General features: G+C 36.6%; 1 protein-coding gene across 1 annotated transcript in view; it reads left to right on the forward strand.

Annotated features, from left to right (window-relative positions):
- The first annotated feature begins 6976 nt into the window (after positions 1–6976).
- Positions 6977–22750, forward strand: part of LOC134288000 (uncharacterized) — a 33556-nt gene continuing 17782 nt past the window's right edge. The window contains exon 1 of the mRNA XM_062851478.1: positions 6977–7034. Coding sequence (XP_062707462.1) covers positions 6977–7034 — 58 coding nt within the window. The remainder of the gene's footprint in view (positions 7035–22750) is intronic.

Here is a 22750-nt window from a genome sequence, read left to right on the forward strand (position 1 = left end):
GATATTGGGTAATTTTAATTTTTTTTTTCTTATCATGATCCAGATCACCTGCACAGTTCGTATGTTCAGCAAAGTTGTTCATGATTCTTGAACTTCTCGAATAAAATAAATTGTATGCACAATTTCACTACTACGAGCTATTTGATAAGTAAAATCTCATTATTCTGCTGTCCTAGGTAGTTCGGATCATCACTCATCAGCGAAGTTGTCGAGAAGTCCTTGGCTCTCAAGTGGAAAATGTTATATGTAATTGAACTGCGGCGTTTATATTTGTTTACACGATTTTGTACATGTCTTACAGGTTGTCTGTTTATTATGGATGGCCACGGGGTACCTTCAGGGAATATTTCTAGAGATATAAGAAGTATTTCTCTTGTAGGTCTTCTAGGGAGCTCACTAGATGTTCTTCCAGAGATCTCTCCGAGAATTTTCTCAACGATTCCTACGTGAATCCTTACTGACAATCCTCCAGTCAAATATTCAAATATTTCTCCAAAAGTTCTCAAAGAGATTTCCCCTAGAGTTCCTCTAGAAATTGTGGTTGGAGAATTCTTCAGTAACTTCTCCAAGGATTTCTTAAGAAAGGCTTCCGATGATTCCTACAAAAAATTACTCTAAAGATTCCTACGATAATTCCTCCAAGAGGAATTCTAGAGATTTTTTCCAATAATTTTCAAAGGATTGCTCCAGGAATTTCTGCAAAAAATCCATAAGAAATTCCTCCACGTATTCTTCCGGGTAATCCTCTAAGGAATTCTTCAACAATTCCTCCATGATTTTTCCTCTTTGAATTCTTCAAAGAACTTTGCCCCAAGGATTTGTTGAAAGATTATGTCTTATATATGTTGGGATCCCAAGTAAACCACTCTTATGAATCATTATCTTGGTCATAGAACACGTAAACACATTCCAGTTCACCAATTATATTTCACCGACCAGATCACGTCGCCTTTGATCTGTCGGAGCTCTCAACTTAAACTACTAATATGAATTCAATTGTACAGTATACAGAACATTCGTGATAGGGATTTTCCACAAGGTTAAACTTAAGTTTAAAATCCAACATACATTTCCTCCCTTAAGAATTTCTTCAGAGAATCCAAAAGGGAGATTCTTTAAGACATTCTTAGCAAATTATTTCAGCCTATGCATAACAAATTCCTTAAAGGATTCTCCATCAGGGAAAATCCATTAGAAATTCTGAAGGATCTCAGTAATTAATTAAGTTCAAGTTTCAAAGTTAAACTTTTCAATCCAATTCCAATTTCTTCGAAATTTCTTAGTATGTGGTCGCTCAGTTTCTGTTGTGAATATCACTACAATTAACTACAGCTTTTTTTCCGCACAGATAATCTGTGTATGCATATCTGCCGATCGAAATAGTTATGTACGAGCAAATGAAAAGTAGTTGTTTTGTTACCCGAGCAGAAGGGAATACCAACAGCATAATAAAATGTGTTATTTTGGCAAAAATAACTGAGGAATGCAAAAAGTTATTTTCATGTTATTAACATGACATACCATGTTATAAACTAGTCTGTCATAAGCAGCAAAATAACAAAAATCATAACAAAAATATCTTCCTGGAAGACCAGTTAAATAACAGGTTTTGTTAGTTGCATAACAACTTAATAACAATGAATGTATACACCCGAGCAGAAGGGAATAACAACAGCATAAGAAACTATGTTATTTTGGCAAAACAACTGAATAATAAAATCGATTATCTTTAAGTTATTACCATAACATATTGTGTTGTAAACTTGTCTGTCATAAGCGGCAACATAACAAATTCCATAACAAAAAAATGTTCCTGGAAAACTATTTCAATAACTTGTTTTGTTAGTTTCAATAACAACCTAATAACAGTGAATGCGGAAAATATTTCGATAACAAATTTTGATATTAATATGTTATTGATTATAATCGGAGAGCAGAATTTGCTATGATATCAAACTCGTTACTAAATAAGTTATAATACTTATTATATAAAATTATTCGCTTTGTCTCACAAAAATAACATGAGGTTCATCAATCTGACGTAAAATATTGTCAAATGATCAAAAAATACTGTATTCAGCTTATAATTCATTCTAAGAGATTTGAAGTCGCATGATAATCGAACTTTAGTAATTTCTATATTATCAAATACGACGAGCTTCGATTTCCACCTGTAATTTATAAACTGTTGTACTTTAATTGTTTTCGGAGCACGGATTTGAAATCAGCACGTGAACTTGAAAAAGTTTGATCGTCGATAGCAATTTGTGACTTTTGTTTTGTTTTTTTTTTCAGCATAGAAACTGATTTTTTTAGAATGCTCAACAGTTCTGCAGAATTTTTTTGGTATATTGGGAAGATTGTTTTAATTCCTCCAATTTTTCCCTGGATTCAAGAATTATGTCGAATATTCCTCCTGGATTCTACAAGGATTCCTCCAAAAAAAATGCTATAATTTCTCTTGAACTTCCTCTGATGATTCCTAGAGGACTTTCACCAGAAATTTTTGCAATATTTTTTTTTCTAAAACTCTAAAATTCTTCCAGAAATTTGTCGACAGATTTGGTCATGAACTTTTCCATAAATGACTCCAAAAATCTTCCAGAAATTTCGCCGACCTTGTTGGCTGGGCTGTTGATTCGCATAACTCTGCTACAACTCTGCTAAGTAAATTCTTATCCGTTAAAAACACATTGTATAAGATGCACCAAATATGCTCTATTCGCACAAATTTGGAGGCCATATACGTACATTTTGAGAAAACCACTTTGAGTTATACAATTTCAGGAGAATTCATTTGGCATGTAATATAACTTCTTTGTATAACTTTGCTTGGCAATGTATACGATTTCATTTTCACATGTTCAAATATAAAAAAGGAAGTTTCCAAGCTGAGATTTTCCGACCTGCAGCTCATTAATCAGATACCCTACCACTGTGTCAATCACTAACTGTTGTAGGATGTGGAATTTAAGCAAATATAAATAATTATGTGGCCGGTCTGAATGGTCACAAGGGCCAGTATTGGGTGATAAAACTGTGCACTAAAACTCATCCAACAATGTTGTTGACATAACTCTGTCGCAAGTCACTTATGTGAATACTTATTTTTTTCAAAAAGGATTGCTTAAAATACTCAGATTTGCTCTATCCGTACACCTTTTGTAGTTCATATACCGACAATATCATTTTGACACAATTCTAGACAAATTCATTCGGCGTTTTATATAATTTCATATATAACTTAGTTTGAAGCTTTATATGATCTCTTTTTCACAAACAATAAAATATCAATAAGTCGTGTCAGCCTATTGATTAAAAGTGTGAATGTTAATAAACATGGTGGTAGAAATGCATGCAAGGTGTAAAATAGATTTTGGTGGTCTCGTAAAAATGTATTCAGATTCAGATTCAGAATGCATAAACCGTTCGGGGATCGGGATAAACATCTAACTAGCTGCTGATCCGCGATACGGCTGGGCTGGGACTTGCACAGAACTGTCCTTGGAGCTGCTAGTAGGAAACTCAGGTAGGTGAATGTGAAAACTCGCCTGCATCTGTATTTATTCGAGTTAAACGATGTATCATTCAGTGCCGCTCCTACCAGATTTCGGCCCCGTATAACTTTATTTTTACAAATATGACCTCATATGTAATCTCGCATTTAAGATTACAATGGAGTCGCAACAAGTGCATTTGAAGTTGTTGATGAATGTCAACTTGAAGTTGTATAATTGTTAACGCGTAGTTACAATTACTAATAGACTGCCAAATGAAATCGGAATAAATTCGCCCCCTTAATGCTAGAACTAGGTAACTCGTTTTGGAAAGCATGGGTGAAAATGGCTGGTAAAACTTATCCTGCTATAAAACAAACACTTTGTTGGTCTTAAATGAAGAAACATTATGTGTTTTTGTAGTTTCAATCGACAAACTTTTGTTTATTGTGGTGAACGTTAAGATGTAAACAAATTGCTCGCGATTTCGCAAAACCAGTTACCTAGTTCTAGCATTAAGGGGACGAATTGTGGACTTCATATACGATTTCACACAATCTAATCTTAATTTGTTCATCAATATAACTTTGAACTAACATGCTTATATGACTTCTGTTTTGCTGGGGAGAGATCTTTGACGGAATCTTTCATGGGTTTTCAAAGACTCCTCCAGAATCCTGCATAGAATCCCTTCAAGGGTTTCTCCAGAATTTCCTGTGATCATTAGTTCTGAACTTCATCTTAAGATTTCTTTGAAAATTTCTTTGAGGATTACACCAGAAGTTTGTCCGATGGATTCTCCAGGACTTTTTCAAAAGATTCTGCCAAGAATTCTAATAATTGCTCAGAAGAATTACATTCGGAATTTCCGAGAAAATTGCGCCAGTAGTTTTCTTGAAGACTTCTCCAGGGATTTATCGTAAGGTTCCTCCAGAACTTTCAAGTGCTTATCCGAAAATTATTTAAGGAATTCTTAAAAGGAGTCGTTTAGAAATTTCCTTCTTAACTGAATACAAAACAAAATGGAATAGAACAAAAGGGCAAGTCATAATTGTCGAATTGTTGCTGTGATTTCAAAACTTGTTACTGTTTTGCTATTGCTGATAATTTGATCAATAGTACAACAATAACTAAACTTGTACTTCAACAAAACAAGTTATTTTAATGTAATTTAGTTAATGTATATCAATAGCTTGATTATAACAATATGAGATTGTCCAACAAAATTAGTCATGGAAAAGCCATGCCTTGATAATTTAATAATAACAAAACAAGATATAAAAGCAGGTTAAGCAATTTCGTAGTTATTAACTTGCTATTCTCCTCTGCTCGGGCAATGTTTCAATAACAAATTTTGAAATTAAAAAGTTTTTGATAACAATATAGATGCAAAATGAGTTATAATATCAGAATCATAACAAAGTTTTTTTATCCTTCCAAGGTAGGTATGTAACCCCAAGTTCGAGCTATTTCAGAGGAAAAACATCAATTTCTGTTGGTTTCATCACAGACAAAAAGACGTAACACTTGCGAAATTTCTATCGACCACGCTTTTATCGATCATTTTAAATTTTCATAGTTGTGGCTTTCACAACTTGAGGCGCGCGCATCGTTTTTCTATGCGTTTGACGTTTCACACTAGCGCCTTCTGTTGACGATATTTCACAACACAGTGATTCGTGCAACTTTTCCACCAGGTGATGGTAGTGTGAACTGGGCGAAGAATTTCCATGAAAATCGTTCAAGGTGTTACGTTAGTTTGTCTGTGGTTTCATTTTGAAAATAAAATGTAATAAACAGCCATGAGTAAGGCCTCCAGCCAACACGAAGTCGTATACGATGTAGAATAAGATGCTGAAGTGGAGGTCATATGCGTACATGCTCCCATTTAACCGTGTGTAAAGTGTACGCATATCGGCTCAACTTTTGCATCCTATTCAACACCATATGCGATCGTGTGTTGGCTGGGATAACTCATAAGCCAGCCATTCAAAGAGATTGGCACGCTTCCAGTCTTCCTGACCCAAACGGCCTTGGAATAATTTCAAAATTAATTTTGTTTATGAGTTATGGTAGATCATAGCTGTTCACTTTTTTAATTCCAAAATAGATCCAACAGAAATTCTACATTTTTTCCACTAAAATGGATCGAACCAAATAGAAGTAAAAATTACAAGTAATTCTTAGTTCGGTGTCAAAAGTTCAGCTAAACCGATTCATACACACCGAAGATATGGCTCATAGACTCCAAACATGGCTTTTTGTATGGAAATCATCCAATGTTAACTGTTTCATTTCTATTGCTGTAAATCTCGCATGGTGTAATTGTGATTGCAAAACTTTATTGTTGTGCTATTGATGATCAAATAATGGTGCACTCTCAATTATACAATAATAACAGAACTTGTTCTACCACAAAACAGCTTATTAAAATGTTATTTAAAGAAAATATACCAATAGCAGGATTATAACAAAATCAGTTTACCCAACAAAACTTGTTATGGAAAAGTTATGCCTCAATAAGTTAATAATAACAAACCCAGATATAAAAACAGGTGTTGTGAATTAGTTGTCACTATTTTGATATTATCCTCTGCTCGGGTAGAGTTTACAAAATATTTAGTTCAACAGTGAAACGAAGTGTTTTGATATCCCTTTGGATTTCCTAAACGCTCTGTGTTCGAAAACAAATTACTTCAAGTATTTATCGAAAGGTTTCTTTACAATATTTATCGACAATTACACCAATGACTCCTTATGGAAATGCTTTCATCTATCCTTTTAGAAATTCATTCATAAATTCCTCCAAAGGAATATTCCTGCAAGAATTTGCGGTGGATATTCACCACTTAGGCGCCATAATAATACTGAAAAACTTTGCAGAAGGCATATCATGAAGTAATAATGGAATAAAACATGCGTAACAAACGCTTTAAACATTTAAATAAACGCTTGCGCAACTAATTCCACGCTGGGATGAACCAGCCTCGGGCTGAAAATCCCCATAACAAAGAGCCAATAATATTAGTTCCACACTTTTCACTATTTGAAAGTCATTAGCTATCTATTCAACTTAGTTAATAACACGAAGATATAATTGCTATCAACTGTATTAGGAACAGTCTCGTGTGACGTCCATTCGCGTAGGTACAGCGATGTGGACTCAAGCTCCGAAGTAGTGAACGTTGGCTCTAGTAGTGCACAAGGATACGATGGGCAGGGTATGTTGTGAGAATGCCTGTAAACAACCCTGCAAAGCTGGTGTTCGCATGAGATCCGGATGGTACAAGAAGACCTGGAGGGCAGCGTGCAAGGTGGGCGGACCAGGTGCAGAACAATCTGGCAAGTGTAGGACGCGGCCGGAGATGGAAGACAGCAGCTACGAACCGAGTGTTGTGGCGAAGAATAGTTGATTCAGTTTTATTATAATTGTAATGTAATGCTAAATAGATCAATCACCTCATTCCTACACTCTAAAGATGAGCTCGGCAAACATCGACACCGCCGCATCACAGCAAATATTTCTACCGAAGCTCGGTAAAAAATGGTGTTTGATAGCTGAATTGCGGTAAAATATTTCCTCAAGCTCAGCAAACAAACAACACGATCGCTGAGATCTCGTTGAAAAACGAGTTTGCTGAGCGCTCGGCGCTGCCAGTCTCGGTAAAAAAGCAAGAAAATGACCGAGATTTAGCGAAAAAGAAGTGTATATTCGGTGTATCGAAGTATTCAAACTGTTCACATCTCACATTACCGTAATAGAGCGTAACTTTGTTCCTGAAGTCTGCGTTATTCGTTCAGCCAGGTTCAGACCATTTGCCCCAATACATATATTACGATAATATTATTATATGACAATATTTTGAATGTTTGCTTTTTAACACCCTAAAAAAACTCAATAGCTTAAAAGCTAATGAATACATGCCTGGCAATCAATAAATACCAATTGAAAGAATAATGCCCATCATTGAAGCTCAAACGGTTCAATCCAAACCATTCATTTCTCGATTGATGTTATACGACTAACATGCCGTAAACTGATCCCCAATCGGATAATTTCACCTTCAATAGTAGTAAAACTCATCTTTCTCTGTGTAGGTACGTCGTCTGGCCTGCGGTTGTGAAAGGCCGTCACCGCAACCGCACCCCGTAATTGATCTGGATTGGATAAATCATTAAATCCCGAACCAAGAAATAAACCGCATCTGATCTGAAATCCCAACAAATAACCCCCCAGCCCATCCGATCAACATGTGGCGGCACATACATCTCGGGTAGGAGCCTACTACGACCGGGGGAAACCTTTCGTGCGGTTTTATGACACCGGATGGACGGAGCCTGCTTGGATCGTTTCACTCCCGGGGTCAGATGAGAGGGATTCCAGCAACTTTTTACCCTAGGTATCCTTTTTTCTCGTCGTCGTCCTCGTCATCGTCCGCTTCGAGTGTGTACGCTTGGGCACTTTTTCTGTCTCTCTATTGGATGTTATTGCGAGGCGCCTTCTTGGATAAACTTTCAAGAAACATGCGGCTCTGGATGGGTGGATGATAGCCGCCTGCTGGGATAAGCAAAAGAGGGGAGTTGGAGGTCGCTTGTTTTTCTGCCTTTCTCGTGCAACAAAGTTGCACCGAAAGAGTATTATTTCACTTCAAAAATCAATTCTTGACACTTTTTACCAATTGAGCTACCATTTCCCATTCCATGGAAAAATATACTGTTATTTAACGACTCACTTGAAGTGCAAATTTTCGGTAATACCAATCCGTGTGGTCAAATTATGAAATTCAAATAACTCAACGTACATATGTACAGATGGGTAAATTATTGGTTCAACTGGGAAAAAAAATCCACAGCTTTACTTCATTACTGTTATTTAAACCTAACTAAATTCGGTTTAGATATTTCATTCAAAATTCTGATCTTACTCGAAAAACAATCATTGGTAAATAGCTGACGAACGTATCCCACGAGACACTATCTTCGCTAGGTGGATTAATCAGGGTTTTCATTTCCCTTGTCACATCTGCTGAAAGCGAGTAGGTTTTTCGGCATGTTTGTACTTTCAGCTTTTTTGTTCTGTCAAGGAGGAGAGAGAGAAAGTCTCAGTCATGCATACATGAGGCACGCTTGAAGAGGTTGGTGTCCTTTCAGGTCACAGGCAACGACCACATAACTTTCTGCATCACCTTGTGCGACAACTCCAGAAGCAACAGCAGGCCGTGGTTTTAATGGATAAAGTCATTTCAACTTACATAACGACTTATTTTTAGCCGAACGAAAATACGACACACAACGCCTACTGTGCGTCGCCATCAAGCTTGAGCGAAAGTGACATCCAGCTCATCATAGAACCCCATAATACAATTTGATATTCGAACTGATGGAAATGGCAACATGAATTCCGGAAGATTCCGACCGCAACGCCCGGAGACTCAATCAACTTCCGCAAAAGTAATGAAAGATGACTGATTATGTCTCATTTCAGCACCTATAGAGAAACCCGTTTCGGAAGTTCGTGAGTTGTCTGTCAATCTTCGAGGCAAGGGCACACACCGCCGTACCAAGACGGGCGACACATTTCACCTGCGTGTCGCGTATATCAGCTTCATCAGCACCTTTTTACGACGAAGATAAAAGAATTTTCCCCTATTTATCTTCCCCGGGGTCGAGCCTGCTGTCACGCACGATATATTCTCCGAAAGGGAAATTGAACCTTGATCTGAATGATAGAACTTTTGGGAAATTTCCAACCGGCAAATTCAGCAATTTACTCTCTTCTTGGTCATAACTCACTCAAAAAAGCTTTTCTTCAGAGGATTCCAGCCCACAAACCGCCCCATCACCGAGAACAACCGAGAACCAGTGGAAGCAACAGTTCGCCCATCTAAAAATAAACCGAGCGTAATCCCTTCCGGATCACCGCCCGTCCCCGGCCGGCGGCCAAGCTTTACCTTCTTCGGTCTTCGGTCGTCGGCACGAAGAAGGAAGCCACGAAAAAAAATGTCATTCTATCGATTTGGCTGTGATCCAAGTAGGCTCTAAATTCTGGCGTTTTCACAAGCCTGCCACCACAGCAGCAATGGCGGCTGCGACGGCGATCACGAGAAGTGATTTGAGTAATTTGAAAGCCGACAATTTCCCACCACAGCATGGCATGCCATGATTCGTCCAGGGTAGGATGGGTGAATCTGCGGTGGAAGTAAGAAACCGCTCGTTTTCCATGGAAATCGGGATTATATTCCTTGCTCGAAATTTGGTGATTGTTCGGGGTTTTTCAGATTTATTTTCGTGTAACTTTGAAACGCAATTTTTGGTACGTTTACCCTAGTAGAAATTTGATGGTGGACATTTGAGGATTCCGGATTAAGCCCAAGAAAATGGATTTGGAATTGGAACCCAAATTTACAATGTTGGTTACTTTCGTCTTCTTTACGGTATCCGTGGTTTTATTGTGATCACCAAAACAGTCTTCTTCAGTCTCTGCGACTTTGAGAAGGGAGTTTCGGGATTAGATTATTGCGCATCAACAAGCAATCAACATAAATCCTCCAGGGAATATTTAAAAACTGCTTTCAAGAGAGCTTATTTTAAAAAGCGTAATTCCATGAAAGAATGTTGTTAACGATTTTTCTTACAGCAAAAATCATTGAATAAATCGATACACTGGAACCTCATTTTTGCCATGAACTGTGATGCATAGAAAGAGAAAATTTTGCGCCTAAAATTAGTCAGAACTTCAAGAAAGCCCAGTTCGCGAGAACAGGTCCTGCTCCTGGACATTTGAGATGGGGCCAAGGGGGTTTCCAGGAAATTCCCAGAGAGCGAAAAAATTGGGTCCAAGGTGCTTCATAGGCGTTTGTAGGGGTTGTTTCAGGGGCTTTATAGGGCGCCGTCAGCCTTTTACCCTCGAGCAATCGCAATAGCTTTAAGAGACCTACTCATTGATACATGGTGGATTATGAGTTTATGAAATGCAAAGAGAATCTACACAGGTAAAACATGTGATTACATTTCATCTACAGCTCAATGAACTCAAGGCCTGACTTTTTCCAGGATATCCCGGGTACTCAGGAATCTTGTTGAGGAATTCACTTACTCTAGTTCGATGTAATATTGGCTTATGGAGCCAACCGTGGTTTTCCGCATGCAAATAGGTCTAATTGTAGTCCATCTACGCTTCTCTGTAGTCAAGGCATGACTTCAATCAGATCGTCCAAAATTTCTACTGCTCTTTGAAATAACAAACATTATACAGATGTTCAAGTATTGGTGCAAATAAAAGCGATAAAAATAATTGAAAATAATCCTTGGTGATTATTTTGAGTGTTCATGTTTTGTAAGGACGGATTCGGACAATCCATCGAGATATTCAGGAAATATGAATAGTACTACAAGAGCAACACATGTTCTAAAGATGTCTCCGATGACCTATGGGGTCAATAAGGGAATAATATCTCGTGTTAAATTTAATTAAAAAAAAAACAAACGCAAATGAAGGCTTGGATGATTCAGAAATGTTGAATATCTCAAGAACTCAAAAGAAATCTATAGGAAAATCTCAAATTTGAACCTATAACAACATCAACTATCGTTAGGCAATGGAATGTGCAAACTTCCATTGAAAAACTTCGTTAAGAAGAAAGTTATGGGGGTGCAAATCGTACTTGGTCTTTCTTTTGCCCGACTTGATCCAGTGACCCACTGGCCTTACTCCATCCAGAAGTCCTAGAAAATGCAGATCCCGTATATTTCCAAAACTATAGTGTTGTGTTCAAAATTTGGTTGAATTCTGTTGAAAAATGGGCTGTTGGCGATTTTTTGAACTTTTTTTTTACCTGGGGTCAAACGGGCTAAGGGAAATTCGGGAACGTTTGAAGGGGCTGTAAGGACGATTTTGGGGTGGCCTCAGGAGTTTTTGAAGGGCGTTTCAAGTCATTTCGAGAGGCCTTAGGAGCGTTTTGTTGCATTTCAGGGGTTTATTGAGCTTTTAAATGGGTTCCAGGGGCTTTTCAAATTGGTTCTTATGATTTCAAAGGGCGTTTCAATGGGATAACAGAGGTTTCAGGGGTGTTTCGTGGCATTTCAGGTCAAGGATGGTCAGGCATTAGGGGGCATCAATTAAGGGGGGTTCTGAAAAGTGTGACAAGCAGTGCATTATGTTTCAAGGGTTTTTGTTAAGGGGTCTCTGAATATATTCCGAAGCTTCCTGAAATGCATCCGGGATCCACTTGGACCCATGTAACGCATCTGAGACCCTCCGAAACCCACTAAAACGCACCTATAATGCCTCAAAAACTCGCCATAAACTGTCTGATACTATCTGAAGTATCTAGTTCGCCTAAAATCCTCTTGGACTTCATGTAGGTGCGTTACCCTGTAGGAAACCCCCGGTAACACCTGAAATCCCTCAGACATCCAACGCCCCTGATACCTGTTTCGAAAATCAATGTACCCATATTCTCACACTTCTGGTTACTTCGAGTTATTCGCATTACTCTCGAGCAGTTTTCATAACCACTGGAACCCCAGCTCTTCATTGCGAAACTGACATTTCCTACTCTTATACCCACCTGTGCACAGTGGTTGAAATCGCGAAAAACACGATCGTGGGCATTTTGAGTTTGAATATGTGAAAATAATATAATGTGATGTTCTGCAAAGTATAATGTAACAATATTTTGAGGAGCAACTTATGATAAGTTCTGTTTTTTGATAAGTATACTCAAAAATTAGATCTATTTTCTACATAAGCCACGATAACTAACGGTGTCTTCGGCAAAGTTCGGCAAAAATGTTGCCGAAGAAACTTTTGCTCTATCTTTTGAAATAAGTTATCTATAATAAATTTAGTATAAACAACCCCTTCAAACCTTGAAAATCACTAAATCCTTTATATCTTTCTTGGTTGAGGTTTTCATGGCTTCTGAAGTTCTGAACACTTTTTCAGTATGTTATTATGCATCTTTTTTCTGAAGACAGTGTTGCAATATTGTTATCAGGGGGATTCACTAAACAGCGTAAACTGATTAAACTTATTAAACATCGCGATCACCAAGGCAATCTTTGATTATTTCATTCGCAAAATCATGAAACATTTCAAATAAGCAGAAAATCATGGCTTACGCAGCAATTTAATCTGTTTAGTGAGTATCCCTATTGTTTCTACGTGTTTCTTTAGCTTTCCTATAAAAAAAAAATACTAGGAGTACTCACTAAACAGATTAAATTGCTGCGTAAGCCATGATTTTCTACTTATTTGAAATGTTTCATGATTTTGCGAATGAAATAATCAAAGATTGCCTTGGTGATCGCGACGTTTAATCAGTTTATCAGCTTACGCTGTTAAGTGAATCCCCCTATTATTTTTTATAATGAGATAGGTTGCCATTCTGCATATCATCTACAACTTTGCCGAAGACACCGTTAAGTTATCGTGGCGTATGAAGAAAATAGATTTTTTGTCTATCTTTCAAGTAAACTTACCAAAAGTTGCTCCTAAAAATATGTAACAACTTCCCGGGTAGAGGTAAAATACTGACGATCAAAACATGATATTGCTTTGATTGATATAAGAGATAAAAGATCTGAAAATAATATCTGGAAAATGTTCCTGGAACATCTGAACAATATCAAAATTTGATATTTCAAGATCATACGAATAGCTCGCTGCTATTGGTTAGATCTTACAAAATCTAAATATGATTTGATGATGATGTTCCAGGAGTAATTTTTTGATTTTATTTCTAGATCTTTTAACTCTTATGTCAATCTAACCCATATCACTTTTTGATCTCCATATCAAAATATGCTATTATTGAGCTTTTTTCCTCTACTCGGGTTTACAGAACATCATATTATATTACAATCATATTTTCACACTTAAAATGCCCACGATCATGTTTTTCGCGATTTCATCCATTGTACTGTGTGACGTTAGTATGAAACATTAGACATGACTGAGAACGCCTGAAGTGCTCCTCAAACCCCCTTAGACGCCCCTGAGACATCCAGGTTCCCCCTGGAATCCCTTTGGATCCCCTGAAATGCCTCTTGCCTACACCCCTTACCCCTGGAACCTCCTTAAAATGCTCTTGAGACTTCCAGATAGCCATTGAAACCCTTACCCCGGAGACTCTGAAGTGCCCATGAGACCTCTGAACACACCTGAAACCCCTCGAGACACCACTGAGGCCCCATTTAAAGCCCTTGAGCCCAAACTCCTTGCAAACCGCTGGAACTCCCCTTGGAACTCTTTGAGACCCCTTGAAGCACTCCTGAGGTTCCATGGAATCCCTTTGGTACCCCATGAAGCCCCCTGCGATCTGCTAATACTCCTTGAAACACCCCTGCAACATCTCTTTGCTTACTTGTGCACAATATTAGTTCGAATAGCTCTCCCTTTTTTGGAGAGTATTAAGAGGTACATAAATTAAAAGTGCATAAAGAGGAATTCTAATATTTTTTCTTGAATTTCGTAAAGAGTCTGCAATGTTCTGGGGAAAAAACATGAATATTAGAAGACACAGAATGTTGATTGATTGGTAGATTGAGATGAAATTGTGACAAAAATCGCGTTCTGGTGGGATTCGAACCCACGACTCCGTCTTCGCCAGACCGGCGCTTTAACCAACTAAGCCATAGACCAGGTAACGCCAAGGGTAACGATTCTGTGGAATAGAAAAGCAAACTGAATCCGAGCCCTATGTATGAACACTCCTATTTTTAAAATTCCACCACTATTTCGGTTTAGATGCCAACCCCTCAACACGCTCGCGGTTCAGCGGTCTGCAAACTTGCAGAAAAATGGATACAAATACCTCAGAATCAGTCTTGTTAGCTATCACAGTCTTTGACACCTTTTCGTCGATATTCGGCTACCTTCGTCTCCAACATTCGCAACACAAGCGATCTTACTACTGTACGGAACAAAAATGTCGAATGAATGCGCTTGACCACGATTGCGTCTTCGGAAGATGGTTCGGTTTTCGTTATTTCTGTCTTTTCCATAAAGAGAGCTGTTTTTGATAAATGTATGTGTCGTAATCGATTAATCACACACGAATAAACTGATATTATACCAATCTTAATCAAAATTGGCTGAAATCTTGCAAAAATCTGGAATTAGACAAATGTCATCGTGTCAGACGACGGTGAATTGATCCACTTTTTTGTTTATTGATCTTCGTTCTGCCGCTCGTATTGTGTGGAAGAGGTAGCGGCCGCGCTCGAATGAAACAAAGCAAGCTGACACCCGGCCACGGCAACGAAACGAAGGTAGTGAAAAGTGTCGAATGTTTACAAGTCTGCTAAGAATTAGTGAGATATTTTTTACCATTTAGATAAATTCTGCATAATGAAAAAAAACTTTTGAGTTTTGTTACTGCATTCATCGAAGTTTTTCTAGGAACGCTGACAAATGTTTCCACGTGATTACGATAAGAAGTCCTGGATAGAATAATGTTGGGATTATTGATCGAAATTTATCTTTAAGTTTCTCTTGTAAAACGCTTAAAATGATTGGATGGATGTTAGTGGAGCCCTGAAGAAAATTCCTCGCAATTTTTAAATTAATTGATAGTTAATGAAATTTTGGAAGAATTTCATACTGATATTTACCGGTTGGATTTTTAAAGACTTTTCAAATATATATCGGTTTAAATCCTAGTACAATTTTTAATAAGACTCTTGAATAAGAAGAAATATCTACAGAACTTCTGAAACGAACCAGTTAAACATTATTCTAAGAACCTAAAAACTTGGGTTTTGCACAAATTGTTCCGAATTTTTTTTCTCGAGATCTCAAAAACTCAAACCTTGCTAATTTATTGGAGGTATTTGAGACGACATGCGTGAAAAAATGTTTCTAGCAATTGTCCTTTAATAATATTTTATGTACACACTGAAGTTTTTTACGCGGTTTTTTTAAGCGGTCCGTCCTAAAAAATAACCGCGTTATTTCAAAAACACGCGTAAAATAGTCAGGACCACATCTACCATGACTTGACTTTTTTTACGACGGTTTTTGAAATAACGCGGTTTTTTTAAGACGTTTTTTAAAATACCGCGGTTTTTTACGTGTTTTTTTTACGCGGAACCATTGCGTCGTCAAAAGCTTCAGTGTATTATGCTTGGAGTTATTTCAAGAATCTTTTTTCCAAGATTTTCCAAAATTTTCTTCGATGATCTTTCTGCACAATTAAAAAAAAATCCGGAATTTTTGAAACACCTTGTTTGAAAGTCTGAATAGCTTTCTAACATTCATTTCTTCGGTTATATGAAATTTTGTCAATCTGTAAAAAAAGTATTGGAAATGCTTCTCAAGATTTTTGTATTTTTTTTCCGAAATTGCAACAGTAAATTTCAGAAAATAGATGAGGAACTCGTAAAATCTTTTCGGCTGATTTACTATAAAATTTTTCTATATTCCTTGTTAAATACGATTTTGAAAATCCAAGAGAAGTTTTTCAAAGAATGCGTAACTGTGGAATTGAGTAGAACTGAGAAACTGAGAAAATTCGCAAGGAGAATTTCGGGGAAAATGGCAGGAAGAAATCCAGATGTATTTTTGTAGAGGTTTTGAAGATTCCCTGCGAAATACTAGAAAAGGTCATGTAGATTTCTTTTAGAACTCTAGAAGAAATTATATTTCCAGGAGAAATTTCCTTAACCCTTTCAGAACGGTTGGGTCATTTGCACCTCGCTGACGTATTCTACAGTGGCGAGGTTGGTGAAAAAAGTCGTCCCGAAGGGATTACATAAGATGCTAAAATGCAACACAAACTAAAGTATTTTTTGGCACCAATTAAAAAAAAACTAGGAACACTTGATTTTTCGTGTGCAGAAACCACTTGGAAATCAATCAAAAAATGCCGGCAGCGCTACTCAACAAAATCCTTCATCAGACATAAGATGAAATCACCTACCAGTACCACATACCTGACAGCTGGTAAATTTGAGTTTCTTATAGTTTTCTTCCTCCCACGGAGCTCGGTGCCAGGGCTGGGATTATTCACTTGCTACTGTCTCAATTCAGAAAAAGATCAATTTACCAAGAATGCTCTTCATTTCGAACTTCAGATGAGCTCCGGCAAAAATATCACAGATTTCGAGTAAGAATAATGTGAGAATGTATTCCTAATCCTTACCATAAACTTTTCGTTAGATAATTCTCCAAATACTTCGAAGATTCTTTCAGATATACCTTTAGGGGTTTCTTATAGATACTAAATATTCCAGTAAATCTTTCAGTAATTTAAGTTTGAGTTGTTCCAGAAATTCCAGATAATATTCCATATATTAATGGTTTCTCTCAGGTATTTATTTAGAAAATCCTCTGCAAAACTCTTAAGAGATTCTTCTGAAAGTTCTCCCGTAAGTAGTAGAGAGTATTCTTCCAGAGATTGCCACGAATTTATTTGGAAATTTCTTCAGGGGTTCTCTCAGATTTTTTCCGGTGATACTTCAGCATTTTTCCGCAGCATTTCTCAGCAACTCCAACAGAAATTAATCCAGAATCTTTCTCCTGGTATTTTCAAGGCATTTTAAAATAAATTCTGACAAGAATATCTGCAGTGGATTCTCCAATTATACCATTAGATTCCTTAAAAAATTCGTCATATTTTTCTTCAGAAAAATCTAGAGTGGTTCTCGAATTAATTTCTCAAGGATTTGTTTTCATTTCTGCCAACTTTCAGAAATTGAATGCATTTCAACAAGCTTTCCAAGGATTCTTTCAAAAATCTTCCACAGAACCCTTAGAGATTTAGTGACAGATTTCTCCAAGAATTCCAGCAGCACCTCGTCTGAAATTTGTGCTAGGACTTCTGCAAATGTGTGCAGACACGTTCAGAACAAGCTTTCAGCAATTTCTCAAAAGAAATGTATAAAGACGTTTTCCCTTGGAATAGGTTTCAGATTCCTTCGGCAGTTCCTCATGTTTTTTTTTTGTTTTTAAGAAAAAATGAGATGTTATAAGACGTTTCTTCAGGTATTCTCCCAAGGTGTCAGGCCATTCGACGAAGGTCATGAGGCCGAAGGCCATTAGGCCGAATGACCATTGGGTCTTCTTCTTGACCATTCTGCCTAATGGCTTTCGGCCTAATGGCCCAGCATCCATCTTGAACACCAGGATCCCTTTGAGAGACTTCTTTAAACAATCCTTCAGGGGTTTCAGGGAAATTCTTTCAAGGATTTTTTCATAAACTCTTCCAAAACTTTTGAAGAATAAAACCCTAAAATTTGAAGAGGTTTTTGTAGAAATTTTCGAAAGAATCCTTGAAAGCATTTTAGAAGAAATCCAAGAAGCAATTTCTGAAAAAAAATCCTGCAGGAATTGAAAAAAAAAACTTCAAGTAGAACCTAGTTCTCTAGAATTTGTCAAATTCCAGGAGTTGATTCTGATGTAATTCCTGACAAAAATACCAGGGGAAACTATACCTTCGATAGATATTATGGAAAAGTTTATTGATGTTTTTTTTAATTCGTGGAAAAACTCTTTGTTGTGTGATGCGGTTCGTGGGTCGAGTTTACCTTGAGTACTATATCCAGAGGTCCTACGCTGTGTACCAAACTGTAGATGTGAACTCCTTTTCTTCCAAATCCACTCCAATTAGCTTCCTTTCACAACTAACTGCTTTTCAACCACTAATTGTCCACTTCCACTAATCCTTGACTCCTTTTGCACCAGTCCTTTCCTTTCACCAATAACTTAAAACTTTCTTCAGAATCAAACCACTTTATTTACCCAATTAACTACGAAAGTTTTATTGTATATTGAAACTGCGCGCGCGTATGCTTGCCGTCTTTATTAGCTGACTATCGCACATTGGAGTAAATCACATCAAAACCTGATCATAAGTGGAAAAACTCAAAATGAAGTAATTGGGTTTTCCGTTGTGTTTTTGCTAAGTGTAGTTATCGTGTAATCGTTTGACAGCTAAGCAGTGTCCAAATGTTTTGTTTACGCTTATCAGAAGAGGTTAAGTGAAGCTGAAGTTTAGCCGTTTTCTTTGATATGACTCACAGCGCGTGCTAGTTTTGACCGTACAAGTAAATGAAATTGATAGTCAATCAATTCAATGATGCAGTTTGTTAAAGAAGGTTAATATTGTTATTCTGTTAATTTGAAACCCAAACAAATTGGCGTTGAATTTACATATAATATATGAAAATATTGAAAAAAATATTTGATGGAATCCTTTACCGCACATTCAAAATGAAATAAGTTGATTTTCCGGCTGTTTCCGGAAAATCTGCTTTTAGTGTATGATAAAACTATTGTTCCTCTTTCAAATGCAGAAAGAAAACCTTCCGGATGTTTCCGATTTCAAAAGTTGCATTACTTTGAAAAAATCGTGATAATTATATTATTATATGATATTATTTGCCTTGAAACACTATTTGGCCCTCTGAATGGATTTTTGCTGAAAACTAGAATTCAACAGCTTTCCAGCTAAAAAAAAAGTTTAAAATCGGTCTACTGGTTCAGAAGTTGTGATTTTTTGAAAAATTTTAGTTTCGAAAAATCTGACTTAAAATTGGTCACCCTAATGACGAAATAAAAAAAATACAAAAACTATGAAATACGTTTCATCACTAATTTGGGTTGCATTTGGGTTGCGAAAATGCGTCAAAATAATTTTGATCAGTTTTGATGTACTAGGTGCTCCACTGTGTATCGGTTTGTTATTGAATCCTCTGTCCAGTCCATGTAGATATTGACCGTTCTAGTCTCTCTTCTATCTTCGTGTTTTGTGCATGTGTATTGTGTTGTTTTGTTACAGGAATATTGAGAATTCATCGTTGATAGTGTTCGTGGTGTTCTGTATAACAGTTTGTTAACCCTTTACATGCTAGCGTTAAGTAATTCAAAATTTCAATTAACATTAGATCATAGTTCAAAGTTTTAACTAACAACTAACAACTAACAACTAACACTCTTCAATAAACTTTCTTGAGGATTTCAATACCATCTTTCTAGAGCAATTTGTAGACGTCATCCCAAAGGAATCCCCATAGGAATATCTCGAAAAACGCTCGAATTAGCTTCTGTTAGGATTCTTATAAAACAAATCTTGAGATATTTAGAACGGAATACCTGTAGAAATTTCTGAGGAAACCCATAAAAGCTTTTCTGGAGGTATTCTTGGAAAAACGTTCGAGTAAAATTTTTTTGAAACAATCCATGAAGGATATTCCAAGGGAACTTTCAAACGGAATCCGTGGAACACTTTCTGAAAGCGATTTCCTCAAAAACTCCCTGGAAGATTTTCTGAAAGAATCACTGGACGAACTTATGAGGAAATTCTTGGAGGAATGTCCCGTGACCTTCGTGGATGATTGGATAAATTAATCCTTCGATAGTTTACCGAATGAATCTCTCAAAGAATTTCTGAAAAAGTCATATAAGATGTTTCAAAATAATCTTTTAGAAAATTTTGGAGCAATAGCTAGTGAAACATATGAATAAAACCCTGAAAAAAACAACAAATTCTTGGAGAAAATTTATCGCGAATCTTGCACAGAATTCATTTATCAATTTCAGAATTTTAGAAAAAATCTCTAAAACGGAATTGCTAGTTTTTTTTTACAGGGAAAAGCTGTAGTAAAATACCACGAAGGAAATTTTCAGAAATCTTGAATGGCATTTCTCAGTATTTCGCTCAACATTACGGATAGGTATAGATAAAAATGTTAATTGCTATTTCTAAAACATAAATTTGTAGTACCTCAGAATTTCGACTAGTAATTCTTTGGAATTGTGATCTTCAGCAGTACCATTCAGCACAACAGCATATTCAGAATCAGAAGACCAAAATGTACCGATAATCAATTTTTTATTTTTTTTTGTTTCATTTCAAAATCAATTCAAAATTTGTATAGGAGCGATTTCTTCCCTCTTCGGCCGATTTTGTAATAAACGAAGCTGTAAAGCAGTTGCGCAGAAGTCTCAGGATGAAATCAGAAAACCTACTTGATATTGATAATAACGTCCTAAAATTCCGATAAAAATCATTGCGATTCAAAAAATGAAAAGATGTTCTTGTGAATAGTTGAAAAATTAGAGAACCCAATTCATCAGCAACGAGTTGAAAAGAATCTCGTAAGAAATTTTGGAAAGAGATTACTCAGAGACTCATCTCAGAGTTCTTGAGAAGGATTCGTTAAAATTTTACAATAAAAATGAGTTGATTTTCAATATTAGTATTTGAGAATGAATCTCTTAGAATTTTGGTAATTTTACTTTAGAATCCCGTACGAAATACCATATAAATCCATAAAGAATTGCATCTAAGCTTCGGAAATATCCTGAAAATCTACGCTTTACTATACCGAGGGGAAATGATTCAGACATCAGGCTATAAATTTGTGAAACTTTTGTGTGAAAATTCTTTATAATTCCAGGTAGAAATTTCCAAATTTCCGAAAAAAAATCTTCAGATTTTCAGACAGAAACTCCGCCGTACTCTTTTGGAAATTTGTCAGAATTTGGGAACACTTTTCCTAAATTTCTGTAAATACTGGAAATTCATATCGATTCAAAATCTTGAAAATGAATTATTCATTCAAAGAAATTGCTTAGAATTTCATATAAAATTCCCTAGAACTCTACCGAAGATTTTCTTAAAATTCATACAACTCCGAACAGTTTCTGATACCAGTTTCCCAGAATACAAAATATGTATTCTTATGATACATGACCGATATTTTTATTTGAAAGGCAAATCGATCGAAAATGAATCTCATCAGGCATTCCTGGTGGAGTTCTTAGATAACTTTTTCCAATGTCTCTCCAGAATTTCTTCTTGAATTTTTCCAGGAATGCCTGACGGCATTTTTTTACAAATTCCTGCTGGGTTTCCTGAAGAAATTCCTCCTGAAGTTCCTTTCGACATTTGTCCAGGAATGACTACTGTTATTTTCCTGAAATTCTGCTTGTAGCTTCCCAAGGGATTTTTCCACGGATTCTTCAAAGAGTTTCACTTGGGATTTTTCTAATGGTTCCTGCAGGAATTCCTCTAGGAATTCCCGCTAGAATTGCTGAAGAAGATCTGAAAAAGTTGACCGATTTCAAAGAAAATTCTTCTGTTTGTAAAGTATGCATGTCTAAATGTTGTGTATAAATTTCGTTCAATTTTATCTAGCCGTTACAAAGTTATATTTTCTTAAGTGACACCCGGTAAGTTTTTTTCATATTCAAACTGCTACAACTTTGAAAGTATTCATACAAAATGGCTTAAAATTTAACTAAGAACATATTTTTATAATAGTATTATACTGTAAAATTTTCATAAGAATCGGAGCAGTATTGGTAGTTCTGTAATCAAAATTGTAAAGCAATTGTGTAAAGCAAGTGTCCTTAAATTGCCAAAAATTTTCTATGGAGCGCTTTGTTCAAAATTTAAAAAAGCAAGTCGTTGGTTTTATCTGTATATCATCCAATACTTAATGGATTTTGATGAAAATTTTACGGTATAAGCTACATATAAAGTCCCATCACTGGCCCAAAAATAAACTGTTTTGGTGTACGCAGTCTAAAGTTATGAAAAAAATGGTGTGACCAAATTTTGACCGTACCACCTTTTAGAGATTTTCCCAAAAATTCTTCCAAGACCTCCTCTGGGAATACTTCCAGATATTCTTGATGTGATTCCTCCAGGTTTTCCTGATGGGATTCCTTCAGCAATCCCTGCTGTCATATCCCAGGGCATTTATTCGGAGATTTTTTCTCAGGAATTTCTTCAGTAACTTCATCTATGGCTTCTTTCAGGAATTTAACTTAGTGTTCTTAATGCAAATCCTCACTGGTTAAGTGCAGAGATCGCTTCAGAATTGCTTGGGGGATTCCCATGTGATATTTGCAGGTAAACTTCCAGAACTTCTTAAGAGAGGATATTATAACTCCTGGAGAAATCTCAATAGGATTTCCTCAAGGAATCCTGTCAGCTATCTCTGGATGCAAGAAGAATTCCTAGAACGAGTTAGACCTAGAACGAGATAGACGGTCGGTCCAGCATCTTTTTTCGTAAAGGAAATTTCCTTGACTTTCTTGGATATATAGTATCTCCGAGCCTGCCACACGATATACTCATGTTGCAAAATGGTCATTGGCAGAGGATGCTCTCAGTTAATAACAGAGCACTATGCTGAGAAGCAGGCTTTGTCCTAGAAAAAGAAAATTATTACCCTATCGGACACAATGACGCCGCGATTGGGATCCTCTTCGTAATATCTCCCATTCGCGTGAACCTGGG

Source organism: Aedes albopictus, chromosome 1 (assembly GCF_035046485.1).
Source record: "Aedes albopictus strain Foshan chromosome 1, AalbF5, whole genome shotgun sequence".
NCBI classification, from domain to species: Eukaryota; Metazoa; Arthropoda; class Insecta; order Diptera; family Culicidae; genus Aedes; species Aedes albopictus.